Below are 15,602 nucleotides of genomic sequence, written 5' to 3' on the forward strand. Positions count from 1 at the left end.
AATTGGAGTTATTTTTCCATTATGGTTATTACATTCAATGAGGCCTATGTTTATAAAAGTATTGCTTCTGTTTAAACAAAAAAAACCCCACACAAATATTGAGATTGTAGGTTTTATTTTTATTTTATTTTTTTAAGTTTATTTATTTATTTTGAGAGAGAGTGTTAGCAGAGGAGGAACAGAGTGGAAAAGAGACAGAGAATCCCAAGCAGGCTCCATGCTGTCAGAACAGAGCCCAATGTGGGGCTCAGTCTCACAAACTGTGAGATCATGAGCTAAGCTGAAATCGAGAGTCAGATACTTAACTGACCCATTCAAGCACTCGGAGATTGTAGTTTTTAAAGTACCCTTTAAGTTTTTTCAAATTATTGTATGATTTTATTGTTTAACCTAGTATACAAAAATTATTCCTTTCGTAATTGAATAAGCATTGTAGATCATACAACTTGGGTTTCCTAAATCACCACAGTTATTAAACCGTACTTTCAATGACAGTGACAGTAATTATGTTTCTAAATGACTTTTTGTTGAGAAGTCAGAACACCTAAATTTTAGCTATAGTTCTGTTATGCTCTGGCTCTGTGAAACTGACCAAGTCATCTCTTCTCTCTGAACCTCAATTTCTTTGTTCCAAATTAAAGAGGTTGGATAAATGTCAATTTTTACTTTCTTGTTGGAATGTGATTACACACTCTGTACCTTTTCATGATAATACAAGTTTAGAAGCTGCTTTTAGACAATAGCCTTGAGCAATGGAAATTTGATCAAGGCTGAAGGACCCACATTAACCCCTGGCTGAATACAGACAGGCCCCTGGGGCAACCCACCTCAAAATATTCACAAGTCCTAACTAACAAATCAGCTACTTACAACCAGGCACTCTTACCAAAAAAGGAAAATTCCAAACATTCCCATACCTCCTCACTTTCCCTCTTTAAATACAGTCCCCACTGCCTCCTGGCAGGTAGCCTCTCCTTTGCTCTCCTGTCCCCCACCCTTGTGATGTATTCAATAAACTTTTATCTCTTTTGTTCTGCCTTGGGTGAATTCTTTCACCCCACATTTGGGGTTCCCCATCAGATCGGGAGAGGCATCACAAGATACTATTTTTGTGGATGATGGGCAAATGTTTTCCTACGATAGTCATAGGTCCAGTTTTTGGTGGACCTGGGCTAAGCTTCCACCTCATACTACTATTCAATGAAGCATATTTTCCACCCTAAATAGAGTGTTGAGAGTTTAAATGAAGAAAAGTGGAGCATTCAGAGTTGTCAGTAATTTGTTGAATACTCACTAAGATTTGAAAAGCACTTCTTTTGGTGGTTAAATTTCAGTCAAAAATGTTGGGTCATCTTGTAATATCGAGCATTTTATTACTTCAGAAACACAGATCTTTTCCATTGTCTTTTATCATGTCTTGGCTATTTTTCCCTCTTTTTCTCTGTAGCTGGGGTCATTGTTTTGGTGGGGTCACAGGACATGATTGTATTGAATGGGGATGCTTTATAGTGATGGCTCAATAACTGCCCCATAATTAACCTGTCAGTGGTTTGCTCACAAAAGTATTTCTTCAGAATCTCCTTAGATGAATCACAACTTATAAACTGAAATTATCATTGTTTCTCTTATGGGAACCATTGAACAGTAATTTTGTTACTATGCTGTGATTATCAGGTGATTGTCTTCTATGTCTTTATTCCTACATCATTATAACCAGGAAGTTTGGAGCACACCCACTGCTCCTCCAAAAACAAGTATCTTCTTATTAAGAGTCAATTAGAGTCCTTTTTTAAAGTGTCCTCATGAAATAGGAGTTCTTTTTTAAAAATTGAGAATACTAGATCTAGAAAAAGTCCTAAAGAGCATCTATTCCAAAAGCCTCATTGTGTAGGTAGGTGAGATTGAGGTCTCTAAGGTGATGGGGCTTTGCTGTGATCTCCCAGGGAGTTAAAGGCAATCTAGCTGCTCAGGTCTTCAGACTCCAAACCACATTCTTTGTGCTCATGTTTTCTTGGCTGAAATGGGAAAATGAGGGTCACACAGTTGAAAAAGGCTTTGAAAAGCATTTTTTGTAGGTTATATAGTAATATACACCATCACAAAACATGTTTGTTGACATGAGAGATCCCTAAGTCTAGAGCAATTTAGGGGAGGTATAGATAGAAATATAGACATAGATATAAAGTTTAGCCTTCATCTAATAGTAGGATTTCCAAACAGAGAGAAAAACCTGAAACCACTGAACTAAAGTATTGGGAAATCTGGATACAAACCTTTCTTGGAACATTTGGGGAAGTCACAGCCTTTTAAGGTTTTCTAAATAAATATTAGTCTTGATGTTTTTCCTCTCTCTACAGTGGGAAGTGAATGAAAATTAGATTCATTTTCTGTGCTTTCTATCTACCGTATTAGAAATAGATATCAATAAAGGAAGCAGAGCCCATAAAAATGAACATAAGTAAAGGAGGCCCCAGATTCACAGAGAGAACAAATGAAAGAAAGTGTAATGTCATTGGATGCCACCTTATTTCCTTGCAAGCCATATTGGATTGTTCTTGATTCAGTCCATATTAAATAGTGTTTAAGCATCACATCTCACAGATTCTCTGTTCTGCTTGTTGACAAATTTTTGCTTTTGTCTTGGCAGCTGCGTTTTGTTATGTCTTTGTTGGGACTAGTTGAAAGATCTTTTTTTTTTTTTTATAATACTTTTTTCATAGACTTGGAAGTTAACAAGAGCTATCTCGTTTTACGAAATAAATGCTCAGCCTTATTCTTTATAATGCTCTTTACCTTTTAATAAACCAAATAGTAGATACAGGTACCAAGTAATGTCATGACATAATTACTATTTCTATTTCTTACTAATCTTCATTAATATGTTACATGTTTACCAACATCTTCTACACCTGACATTCTGTGACTATAAATCCATGGTATACATTTTCTGTGTTCAAGAGTAGAAAAGTGCTAAGTGTAATTAGTTATCTTTTTGAAGGATTTTTGTAAGGAATTTGAAACCCAAGTGAAGAATGGAAGACTTTATTGTACACGGGAGAGTGACCCAGTTCGTGGCCCTGATGGCAGGATGCATGGCAACAAATGTGCCCTGTGTGCTGAAATGTTGTGAGTATAGATGCAGTTTCTTTGGAGTGAATGGGCGCGTGAAGTGGAGATTGATTGGCACAGTGAATAAGCACGATGTTGAGGTACAGCTTTGTTGTTTAGAATTTTTTGAGCAGTTTTCTGCCCTCTACAAAACATGATATCACCTAGTAAATAGATCCTCATGATGTATGTCTGTTTCTGAGTACAGATGGATTCGATTTTCCAGTTAGAAGACTGGATTACAAAATACTTCTTAATATTTCCTGCCACCACTTTTGTAAGCCTTTTTATGAGCTACTCATAATACAGAATGAGGGTAAAAGCAGGTACCAAGACTTTGACTGTTTTCCTTCAGTAATTATCCCATTGTGATAGACAGATGTTGACACCCACAAAAACATGAGGTTCGTATGTGAATGAGATTATCTTTTCATCTCGGGCATCTGACCTTGGGGAAGGGCAAATCCCACAACATAGAAATCATGGCATTTATGAAGATGTCTCAGACAAGGTCTTGTCACTCATTCATATCCTTGATCTTTCCAAGCTCTTTTTTTTATGCTGTCCTCCAGCAAGTCTGTCTCAGTCTTGGCCAGCTAGTGTCTCCCCCTCTGTGGATTGCATTTCAAGATTATCCTTCTTTGGATAAGACTCCTGAAATTCCTAATTGAAATCAATCCTTGTAACTCTTAATTTTATTTCCTAACAATCATCACAGCTGGTAATTGTGTAATTATTCCTATGACTATTTGTTGACTGTTAGTCTTTTCTACTGGGTTCTAAATTCCAAGAACACAGGGTATGTGTCTGTTTTGTATGCTGCTGTAGTATATGCCCAAGTGCCCTGCACTTGACAAAAAATTGTTACTGGCCAAATGTTGAACGAATGTACAAGTGAAGATCCCTGCTCTCAAGAAGCTTAAAGTTAAAGAGTACAAATAAGTGCCTCTGCAAACACACACATTTCAAGACAGAGTGAGAACTATCCCATAAGAGAATATTCAGGTATGAAAATACAGTGACAGTTATACAACCCATTTCCACTTTGAGATCTGGGACGTCTTCTCAATGAAGGTAGAATTTAAGCTAAGGGTATTTTAAAAAAAGGAAGATGACAAAAAGGATCACTGCAGTGGATACATGAAAGCAAAATGAAAGGGATTGGGGGGGTAAAGAGTGAAGATTTCAATCTAATTAGGATCTTTAAGTTGATTGGAAAATGTTTGTATTAGAACTCATGAACATGTGGCTGTTTTTCCACCTTCACCTAAATGACTATTTTGTAACATAAAGATTTGAAGCATCTGTATACATTTATTTTGTCTTGTTTTTCTCCAGGAAACGGCGTTTTTCAGATGAAAAAAATAAAGCACATGAAAACCTAAGGAAGGCTAAAGAAAAAGTTAAAGTTAAAAGAGAAATTGAGGTGATGATTAGTTTGATCACCTTGTTTTGACTTTTGCGGGGTGTGTGTGTGTGTGTGTGTGTGTGTGTGTGTGCTTACATTTTACTCTAGAAAGCCTTTTCGATGTTGGTTCATTTTTCCTCCATTACTGATGGATCTTCTGGAAAGTGATTTATAGTTATTAATTCATAAGATTTATAAGAATAATTATGGCATTACAATTTTTAGCTCTATTTGGAGAAAATTAATCAAGTCATATTAGTAAAATAGTTCCTAAATGAAGGTAATATATCAAAGCACTATCTGAATTCAAAGTTTGATATGTGTGGTAGTTGTTTGGAGGTCTTCAGGGTAACATTTTAATATGCTTCCTTTAAAATCATACCACATTCTACTTTCTAAACATATCTTAACCAGGCATCTGTTGTTGTTGTTTTTTTTCTCCTGCTACTGACTTAGCTCATATCTCTAATAGATTTCCTTTGTGTCAGGGTATTAGCATTCTGCCTAGTCTCCATGTCTGTAGCCAACATCTCCCTCAGTCCTCAAGATTCAGTTCATCTTCCACATTGTGTTCATAGAGTCAGAAATATTGGCACAATCCAGTGGTAGTATGACAAGCCAACATTTGAAGGTATCCTGGAGGATATTTGGACCATTTCACTCCATGAAGAAACTCTATTTAAGTTGTTTCTAACAGTGAGTTAGCCCACCTTCTCTAGTGTGCAGTTTCATAGTTTCATAAAACAGCCTACCTCATTAGTCCCCTTCTGACTTCATGTAACTCCATCTTTTTGTCAAGCCCTCATCTTCAACTGGTTTCTTTCCCACAATCCTTTAATTTTAGTTCTCAAATCAAAACTATCCTTTTATCTTTCATTTCCAGTTTCTTCCTTCTCTTCCTTCTTTACCCTCCTTCCTTCACTCTCTCCTTCCTCCCTCCCTCCCTTCCTCCCTCCCTTCCTTTCTTCCTCAATTCTTCCCTCCCTTTCTTTCCTTATTTTTTTCTATATTTTCTCTAACTTCAGTCTCCTGTCACTCAAATCCTCCACAGTATCTAAAATGTATAAACAGAATAGAGAACTATATCTAAAGTGTCTCATTTTCATTATTTAGAAACTCTGCAGTGAATATCAGCATCATGCAAAGGATGGAATACTTTTCTGTACCAGAGAAAATGACCCTATTCGTGGTCCAGATGGGAAAATGCATGGAAACCTGTGTTCCATGTGTCAAGCCTTCTAGTGAGTATAGAATGTCAAAGTGTCTAAAAGAACACCAAAGAGAGAAGGGAACTTACAGATGGTCTAATAGAACTAGCTACTTTCATAGATGGGGAAGCTGTGGCTCAAAATAGGGAAAGGAGTTGAATAAGTTGAATACTTACATAGAATGTTAGCAATAAAGCCAATAAAGCTGGGAACTATTTATTCCAATATGTCTGTTTCCCCGACATTCATTCTCTTACCACTGGAACATCCTGACAACCATGAGCTTGTGCAAATATCAGATTCTTCCCACTGCTGAAGCATCATATGTGAACCTGTTGTACAAGTTTGTGGCATCTCATCCTCTGGAGACGTTAGGGCCCAAAGTGAACACCTAAAGCAGAAAGTGATTATTAGAGTTAGTGTTGCCCATGAAACGACCATGAACCCTTATAAAATTAAATATTACTATATATAATGTGACATTTCTCAATAAGTTAGAATTGACAGTTTGCTTTCAAAATTTGGAATTGCTCCCAGTTTATTTGATTGAGCTCAGATTAAGTAGTTGATTTACATTTCAAATCTATGGTCTTTTGTTTTGATTGACAGCCTTGTGTAATTGAAATGCCATCAGTTAGCTGTACATACTATGCAATTCCATTGTGCCAAGCAAATGTAAGCTCATTTGGTTTATCAGTGTATGAAAATTATTGGTCTTTTCCCACCACCCTATATTTTGTTTTTAGATAACACAGCCATGAGTAAACAATACACGTAAGGTGAATTAATAAAGCTAGAGTGTGCATGATGTGATAGATAGACTATAGACTTAAGAGGAGAGAACTTGTTTAGTTGTAGTCCTGTCCTAAGAGTATAGCCAAAACTGTCTCTGCCTCACTGTGAAACAAGGGAACCAGTCAATGTGCTTGTAAAGGCCACTTTCAGCCTCCAGGTATACTGTCACTATGGTACCAGTTTTGATACCTCCTCTGTGGACATTGATGACATTTCTGTTCTGACCTCAGGCAAGAAAGGTAATTTACAGAAAGCAAGTTTTCCAAATCCACAATCACTATATTTCTTTCAATGTTAAGCAAAAACTATGAAGAAGTTATGGTATCTTACCATACTGGAGGCTATTTTGTTGTTTCTCATTGGTTTAGCGATAAAAGGCCAAAATTGCTCTTCCTAAAGAGGGAGGAGAAATTATCAGTGCAGGAATGTGGACAAATAATTGCCTGTATTTGGTCCTATGGATTCTTCTCGTTTTCTCTCATTCAGCCAAGCAGAAGCTAAAGAAAAGGAAAAGGCTGAAGATGAAGCACGAAGTAAAAGAGAATCTGGAAAAGCACCTTCATACGCAGTGAGTGGAACCCACCCAATGAGTCCTACTGGGCACTATAATTTGAACATATTTCAGAGTCTATAGGGTAGAATATTGTCCTGCAAAAATTCCCAGGAAATCTTAACCCTTTCCTCTGGAGATGACATTGAGATGACTGCTATGGGTGCTTGATCCATTCTCGCTGCTTCAGAGACTAATCCTGTACAATAAGAATAACTTCTTTGAAGTCTGAAAAAACTGACTTCTAGTACTGGTTTCACCAGTACAGACTGTGCTAGACTTTGGCAAACCAGTTTCCAGAGACTCTACGTGTATATTTTCTACCTGCGAGTTTTGGAAATTTCACATCTGAGTTGGGATAAAAATACCTTCATTCTGCACACAGAAAGCCTGATTTTTATCCCTGAAATGTTATAATATTTGTTTCCATAGCCTTTTATTAAGTTATTATCACATATTGTTTTGGGGTTTTTTTCCCTTGGGGTGTGTGTGTGTGTGTGTGTGTGTTTGAGAGAGAGCATACAAGTGGTGGAGGGGCAGGGAGAAGGGGAGAGAGGGAATCCCAAGTAAGCACAGAGCCTGATGCAGGGCTTGATCCCACAGCCCTGGGATCATGACCTGAGCCAAAATCAAGAGTTGTATGCTCAGCTGACTGAGCCACCCAGGCCCCCCATCACCTATTGTTTAGATGATGAAAGTCTCCTACTTCTCCCTCTAGGTTTTAGTCTTTCCCTTATCCAACTATCCTCCCTAACACAACTGAAGTTTCAAAATATTAATCTGCTTAAAGCCCACAAATGGCTCATCATTAACTGCAACATACACCTCAACCTCCTTATCTCTATTTTATTTGGCTTCTTACCTTCATTTAGAAATTCATGTTCTGCTATATGCCCGTGTAGTTTACAACTTTGTTTCTTAGTTTGTTTTAACAATCTAGTATGCGTATTCCCCAATCGTCTTCTTACCCACAAAATCCCGTTTGCTCTTCAGTCTCATACAAATTATTCCTGTCCCATGACATCTTCTCTGCTTTTCACAATCAGATCTCATGGCCTCAACCTCTGCATTCTCAAATTTTCTTGTACCTACATGTTTGCACTTATTTTATTCCATTTAGATTAAAATGGAGTTTACTTGCCCACCTCATTTATTATATTTTGACATCCTATTGTGTTCAACTTGTTCCCATCTCTTAGCAAATGATGAGTTTTGTTTGTTGAACTGAATTTTACATGTGAGAGAAACACAGCTGAAATCCTGGAATCAAAGAAACATAACACTAGTTTCTGCCACTGTAGATGTTCCAGTATTCTGCTTGGAATAGGCATAAAAGCAAGTATCCCCAACTTGCTTTCTCTGTTTCGGCAGGAGCTGTGCAGTGAATACCGTAAGCTTGTGAGGAATGGAAGACTCCCCTGCACCAGAGAGAACGACCCCATCCAGGGCCCGGATGGGAAAATGCATGGCAACACCTGCTCTATGTGTGAGGTGTTCTTGTGAGTAGCGCTGTAGCTGGAAAAATGAGGGAGACTTTTGTCCTTTCTGCTTCATTTTTTAAATTTTTTAATGTTAGCTTTGTTGTATTTACTTCTTAAAAATTAAGTTGTGTTTTATTTCTTGTCAGTGACAGTTTTGCACAATGTCATAATTATCAGAGAATAATTCCTGTTCTGTCCTGAGAGAGAGGCAGAGAGGTCCACGTGTAGCTCCTTCTCTTACCCTTTTAATGCAGTCTGGTCTCAGGTCCAGTGTGTGCTTCAGCCTCACCCCTGTGTTGTAGGATTCTCTCAGTCATGTCGTGTTCTTGAATAGAAGTCGGTTGTTCTCGTGAGGGGGAGGGAAGTTAGGAACCACCTATGTTGCCATCATGGTGATGTCACTCCTAACCAACTCCAAAGAATAATTCCTGCATATCAATCACTGGTTGAGTTCCTCTGGAAGTGTACAGGATATAAAACAAGGATCTCACCCCTACAGAGCAGGTTGTGAAGTCATCTGAAATCACACAACAAATCACAAAGCAAACATATCAGTATGCAAAATGGTACATTAGTCCATACACAGGACCTGGGGGAACGACTTGGAATAGGAAAGATGAGTATCTGGCACAGTAAACCCCTCCATGTGTTGACTTGTCAGCTGAAACAATCATGGTGAAGCCTACTCCATGCCCCTAACCCCTCAATTGTTCCATCTTGGTGACGAGGACTTTCCTTTATAGCACTAACCACAATTAGTATAGCTGTAAATTGATATGTGTGGCTATATGTTCAACATCTCTCTCTTCAATAGACAATTGTTGTTGTTATAGAAGGGATCCTAGAAAATGTAAGCACTGAGTCCAGATTAACTTTGTGTTCCTTTGTGAGAGCTCCACTTCAGCAGAAAAGCAAAAACATATTTAGAGGAAATGAATACAAACCATCTCCCCTGAGGACTGTTAAGACATGGCATACTTAGCAAGGGGAGAGTTATGGCCTTGAAATACCCAAGTATCTTTTGTTTTTAAATGTGGAATCAACACTGTAGGCTGTCTGTATGGATGAAAGTGGGAACAATGAGTTGAAACTCTGGAAGGGGTCCAGCTCAATGCCAAGAGAAACTTCCTAACAGTTTGAGGACTTCAGGGGTAGAATGACCTGTGTGGGGTTTCACGGATGATGTAAGTAGAGAATTTACTGGCAGATTAAAGCAAAGCTAGATAGTAATGAGACATACTGAGTATTGAAAATTGTGAGTACTGGAAGATTGGAAAACTGCAAGTGTCCTTGGGGAAGTGATCCATTCTGTCTGTCAGTTTTCTTACCTGTGGGGTCGTAATAGAAGTTTTACAACATGCAGTTGAGAAGATTTCATGGTATGAGCATGAGGTTAGGTACATAGTAAGAATTTACTAAATGTTAACTACAATAATTAACTGATATTTGAGATCACTTGCAATTTGGGCGTTCTATGATCCTTACAGATCTCTTTCTATATTCTCTTTTAGTCAAGCAGAAGAAGAAAAGAAAAAGAAGGAAAGTGAGTCAAGAAATAAGAGACAATCTAAGAACACAACTTCCTTTGAGGTAAGGGAAACTTTTCCAAAAGTCAGAGGCATGTGGACCTGGGCTCCATAGATGGCATTCAGGGAACTCATAAATCCCCTGAAGTTGTAGGAAACGTTTGTACAGTTTGTGTTTGTTTACATGTGAGCATATACACATGTGCATATGTGACTATTTCTAGGTTAAGTGTTTATAACTCATCCTTTAAAAATAGTCATGTCTTCTAAGACCTATTCTAAAATAAGCCACTTGCTGATCCCCATTTGAGAAAAAATGCAGCTGTTTTGCCAGTCTGATCTAACCTATGTTCAAGACCTCGAACTTCCTTCCTCAATTTCACAGGAATTGTGCAGCGAATACCGCAAATTAAGGAAGAACGGACAGCTTCTCTGCACCAGAGAGAACGACCCCATCAAGGGCCCAGATGGGAAAGTGCATGGCAACACCTGTTCCATGTGTGAGGCCTTCTTGTGAGTAAAGCTCAGGACTGCTGATGGTGGGGGAGAAGGAACCGAGCGAAGTTTTCAAACATTTGTGAATAATCAGTTGTGAATAATGCATTTTTCTCTTCAGTACAGCAGTCTATTTGGGGTGTCACATTTCAATGAACTACACACACACATACACACACACACACACACACACATTAAAATACAAAACCTAAAAGCAAGTGGAGAGCTTTCAGATGATGATGATTGCGATATAAAGAGGTTTTAGAGAGAACTCAAGATCTTTGATTCAGAGAAGAGAATACTCTGTGGTAACCACACTAATTGCTTTTTAGTTACTTGAAGGATTATCAGCTAAAATAGGAAATGGATGAGATTACATATAAAATATCATTATGGTGCATGGCAGGTTTTAGGAGAGTGTTTGTTTTAGTTTACTACCTTTCTTCTTACTCATTCTGTGTGATCTTAAGAAGTAGAGTTAAAATGGATGAGAGCTATAGGGACACAGATTTGAGCACAACACAAAGATGAACTTTGTAATATTTGAAGTAGGTGAAGCCTGTTTTAGGAACAGTGGAAGTTGGATCCTTGTTTACAGGGGACTAAAGGGTAACTGTAGAATAAATGGCATGATGTATTCTCAAAAAAAAAGAGTCTATGATATTCCTTAAGGCTTTGATCTCTGTCCCAAGAAACACTCCAATTGATTTGCTATAAACTCAGAATCTCTGAAACGATTCATTCAGTCTTTCCCGGTAGAGAACAATATTTGTCCCATAGTGGTTGGGCACGGAAACGTTAAAAACCTCTTAGATGGAAGTCAAGATGATGAACATATAATCATTATAACCAACATTTATTGAATGCATATCATTGACAAATATTTGCAAAAAGCTTTGCTGCCTAGTCTCATTTGATCTTTAAGACAAACATGAAATAGATCTTTCTTACATTATCACAAGTTATAGATGACAAAATAAAGGCCCAGAGAGTTGGGAAAGTTAGAAACATTAGTGCAGGAAAAAAAAAATGAAGAAAATGATGTTTCTCACCCTATGGTATAGATAGAAGATAATCATTTAGCAATGCCATTATCAACTTCTAGTAATTATATTTGCCTGAACGTAGGCTTGTTTCAGTCTGTTTTTCTGTGTCTCCACATCAGTCTTTCAGTGATGAGGAAGGAATTCTGCCACCTAGTGGTCAGCTCTGCTGCTTCCTCTGATGATTTCCCAGGATGGAAAGAAAATGCTTCTTAAATATTTTAGTCAGCTTAGACTCACGGCAAAGTTTAGGTCAGTTTCCATATAAAAAAGTATGAGAAATCTCATAATTTTGGAACTATTTTAGTACTTTTCTCCCATCCCTATAAAAATTCCTTATCAAGGGGCGCCTGGGTGGCTCAGTCGGTTGGGCGTCCGACTTCAGCTCAGGTCATGATCTCAGGTCATAATCTCAGGTGTGTGGGTTTGAGCCCTGCTGACGGCTCAGAGCCTGGAGCCTGCTTCGGATTCTGTGTCTCCCTCTCTCTCTGCCCCTCCCCTGCTCATGCTCTGTCTCTCTCTGTCTCAAAAATAAACAAAAACATTAAAAAAAATTTTTAATTCCTTATCAAAAAGAAATAAAGTTTTATTTATTACCTCATATTTTATGGGTATGTTAGCAAAGGCTGTTGCCTTTTTTGAGAATCCTTCTTCCCTCCATGGTCTCGTCTTGCACACATTCATACCAAATGCAAACTGTCTTTTCACCTTTTAAGGAAGTTTAATTTGATCAATGGGAGCAAGCCTTATGTTGACTGAAACATAACCTAATTTTTACATATTATCTAAAACATTTTTGCATTTTAAAATTAAAACTTCTTACATGTTGTTTAATTTTTTTTTCCGTCTGTACACCAGGATTAAATTGTGCTGTAGGTTCAATTATGCTGAACTCAGTTTGCAGCCCTGTTAGTTATCCAAAATGGTTAAGATCCACCACCCCCACTTTATTTCCATCATATGCCTGTTTTGGGAGGATTGACTCGTAATAATAATTACAGTGATGATGACACCGATTGCTTTTGACAATCACTTTATCATGTACCGAATACTTATTCTACTTGTTTTACATGTATTAACCCATTTACACTCACAACAATCCTATAAAACTAATTTCATTGCTACTTCTCTTATCCCTCCCTTCCCCTTCCCCATTTAAAGATGAGGAAGGCACAGAGAGGGTCAGACATTTCTTGTGATCCTTCTGCAGTTTGACTCCAGAGTCTGTCCCCTTAACCATGCTTGACTGCCCCACAGAAGCCAAATATTACCAAAGTAGAAGGAGTTATCGCAGATGCAAAAGAATCCGTAAACAGGAAGTATTATTGCTGCCTTTGCTCATGAAGGGACTTTTTCTTACAGACTATTATCTTGAGGTAAAGTGAATCATTTCAGTTTATTATCCACTAAAATGACAAACTGCTATGAGTGGATCTTTGTGGGTGTTTGAGACCTGTTAAAGCAACGGATGATCAACCTGTACACGTTAAGAATCTACTCTGTTAAGACCTATTTCTTCTTTTTCTCTCTTTTTCTTCCCCTGCTCCTTATAGTCAGCAAGAAGAAAGAACAAGAACAAAGACTAAAAGGGAAGCTACAAAGGTAATTTTCTCAGGACTACTAATGCTATGCCTTGACATTTTTTTCTCCTTAAAGCATTCTAGATATCTCATTAGCAGAAATGTTTTCCTTTTCAATTGTCGTGCCTGAAATGAACAACAACAACAAAAACCCTGAAAAAAAGGTCTTGATTAGAAGTTTCCAGAGTATCAATTATATTGCATGATAATTCAAATTTTGAGTTTCATTTTATAAAAAGTAGAGGGTTAACTTACTTGGTAAGGTATATTCTCCATATTTGGCTTTTCTTAGATTTCTGTTGTCAGGCACAGATTATTAATATCAATTTTTACAATTTACTAATTTCAGTTTACATCATTCCAACCTCTATTATTTCAAATACACAGTACAATGTCCCTATTGCTTTCATTAGTCCAATTTATAAAACAAAGTACACATATATTATCATATTTTATCTTTCTCACCCTCTAAACATGGAGAAAGTACTAATATTCTCATCCTAGTTAATAATTATTAAATCCTTTGACTTTCTAATTATTCTTAATCTACTGTACATGATTAATTTTATAATTTTATAGGCAACACAATAAAATCTGTCCATATATGATATTGAAATACTCTCATATAATGGCCATAAACAGGATTTACCTTTATGTGTTTTATTTCCTAACAGCTGCAAGGTGTAAGCCTACTATTTATTTGGGGAAAGTTGACACAGTTTAAAAGTTGACCTTTACACTGACTCACTTGCTCATTAACTTTCTTTCTGTTAGTTGGAGCCATCTTTTTATTTTAAACTGAACACTTGTTTTATCCATAATATCTGATCAGCTGCTAAGTCATCTTAGATTTTCCAAATGGTCCTAAACCATTTTTCCTTCTCTCTGCTTCTCTTGTACCTCTCCTGTATGAAATCTGCATCCCTCTGCTTTATCAAGTGACTCCCAGAAAGGTGTCAGTTTATCCAAGGGATCATACTTGTTTTCTCCTCCATATCTTTTTTTGAAATATGTCTTTATTTCTTAGTTTGGGCATCATTTTCTTTTCTTTCTCGGCCTTCTAAAGACAAATTGAGGTTTACCAATAATTTTTGGAGACTATATTCTTATTTTAATTTTTTCCAGCTTTATTAAGATTTAATTGACATATCACATTGTATAAGTTTAAGGTGTCTATCGTGTTGATTTGGCACGCTTATATATTATAAAATAATACTCCCATAGCATTACCTAACACTTCCATCACATCACATAATTACACAAATACATTTCTTTTTTTGTGGTGAGAACATTTAGGATCTAGTCTCTTAACAACTTTCAAGTATACTGTATTGCATACTATTGTATCGTTAACTGTAATTACCACACTCTACATTAGATCTCCAGAACTTAATTCATCTTTAAATGGAAGTTTATAACCTTTAACCAACATCTCCCTATTTCCCCCACCCCACCCAGCCCCCGGAAAGTACCGTTCTACTTTCTGTTTCTATGAGTTCAGCTTTTTTAGATTACACATATGAGTGGGATCATACAGTATTTTTTGTCTACCTCACTTATTTCACTTAGCAGAGTTCCCTCTAGTTTCATCCAAGTAGTTGTAAAAGGCAGGATTTCCTTCTTTTTTGTGAAGGCTGACCAGTATTCTCAGTTCCTCCAAGAAGCCTCTTCTTCTAGGTCCATTGAACCCCCCTCACCTTTGATCATTCATTTATAATTTATAGACTTTGATATGTAACACAACACAAACATACATTTTATATTGTTCTCTACCAATTTTGTCAGCCTTCTTCTGCACCTAGATTGTAAGCAGTCTCAGGGGAATGATGATGTTAAATATTTCCAGACCTGCTCTGGTGCCAGGACAATGCTGGGTCCGTGATGGAAGTTTTGTAAATACTTACTGATTTACTGCTACACATAATCACTTTTTCTTTTCCTTCTTACTCTGCATCACTTATTCCTCAGAATAGGCAAAGGAATAGTCAGGGTAAGAAATCATTCTGAGAAAATATTTTCCAGGAGCTCTGCAGTGAATTTCAGAACCAGGTGAGGAACGGGACGCTTATATGCACCAAGGAGAATGACCCTGTCCGTGGCCCAGATGGCAAAATGCATGGAAACAAGTGTTCCATGTGTGCAAGTCTATTGTGAGTACCGGTGCTCATCTGTTCTACTGCATCTCTTTATTATCCATCACGTCTGAGTCTCAGTTTCTTTAGAAATGTGTAGAATATATGCCATGGGTTGTGAGCTAGGTAAGCTGAAAAGCACATGGACAAGGCAGAAAGTAATATTGAATCACACAGTGACAATGTGATTCTCTATTCAGTTTTCTTTCTGTCCTCTAGGTAAGTCATGGGAAAGTTTTAATTTAGTGCTGGTATGTTTGTAACACTTGATAATCA

The 15,602-nt window shown here is 37.3% G+C and overlaps 1 protein-coding gene across 1 annotated transcript in view; it reads left to right on the forward strand.

Annotated features, from left to right (window-relative positions):
* The window catches only part of SPINK5 (serine peptidase inhibitor Kazal type 5), a 74,566-nt gene that overhangs the window by 28,880 nt on the left and 30,084 nt on the right, over positions 1 to 15,602 (forward strand). The window contains exons 9-17 of the mRNA XM_049648878.1: positions 2,999 to 3,126; positions 4,447 to 4,534; positions 5,630 to 5,757; positions 7,006 to 7,087; positions 8,441 to 8,568; positions 10,062 to 10,140; positions 10,462 to 10,589; positions 13,168 to 13,216; positions 15,217 to 15,344. Of these exons, the coding sequence (XP_049504835.1) occupies positions 2,999 to 3,126; positions 4,447 to 4,534; positions 5,630 to 5,757; positions 7,006 to 7,087; positions 8,441 to 8,568; positions 10,062 to 10,140; positions 10,462 to 10,589; positions 13,168 to 13,216; positions 15,217 to 15,344 (938 nt within the window). The remainder of the gene's footprint in view (positions 1 to 2,998; positions 3,127 to 4,446; positions 4,535 to 5,629; positions 5,758 to 7,005; positions 7,088 to 8,440; positions 8,569 to 10,061; positions 10,141 to 10,461; positions 10,590 to 13,167; positions 13,217 to 15,216; positions 15,345 to 15,602) is intronic.

This window comes from Panthera uncia (genome assembly GCF_023721935.1).
Source record: "Panthera uncia isolate 11264 chromosome A1 unlocalized genomic scaffold, Puncia_PCG_1.0 HiC_scaffold_17, whole genome shotgun sequence".
Taxonomy (NCBI): domain Eukaryota; kingdom Metazoa; phylum Chordata; class Mammalia; order Carnivora; family Felidae; genus Panthera; species Panthera uncia.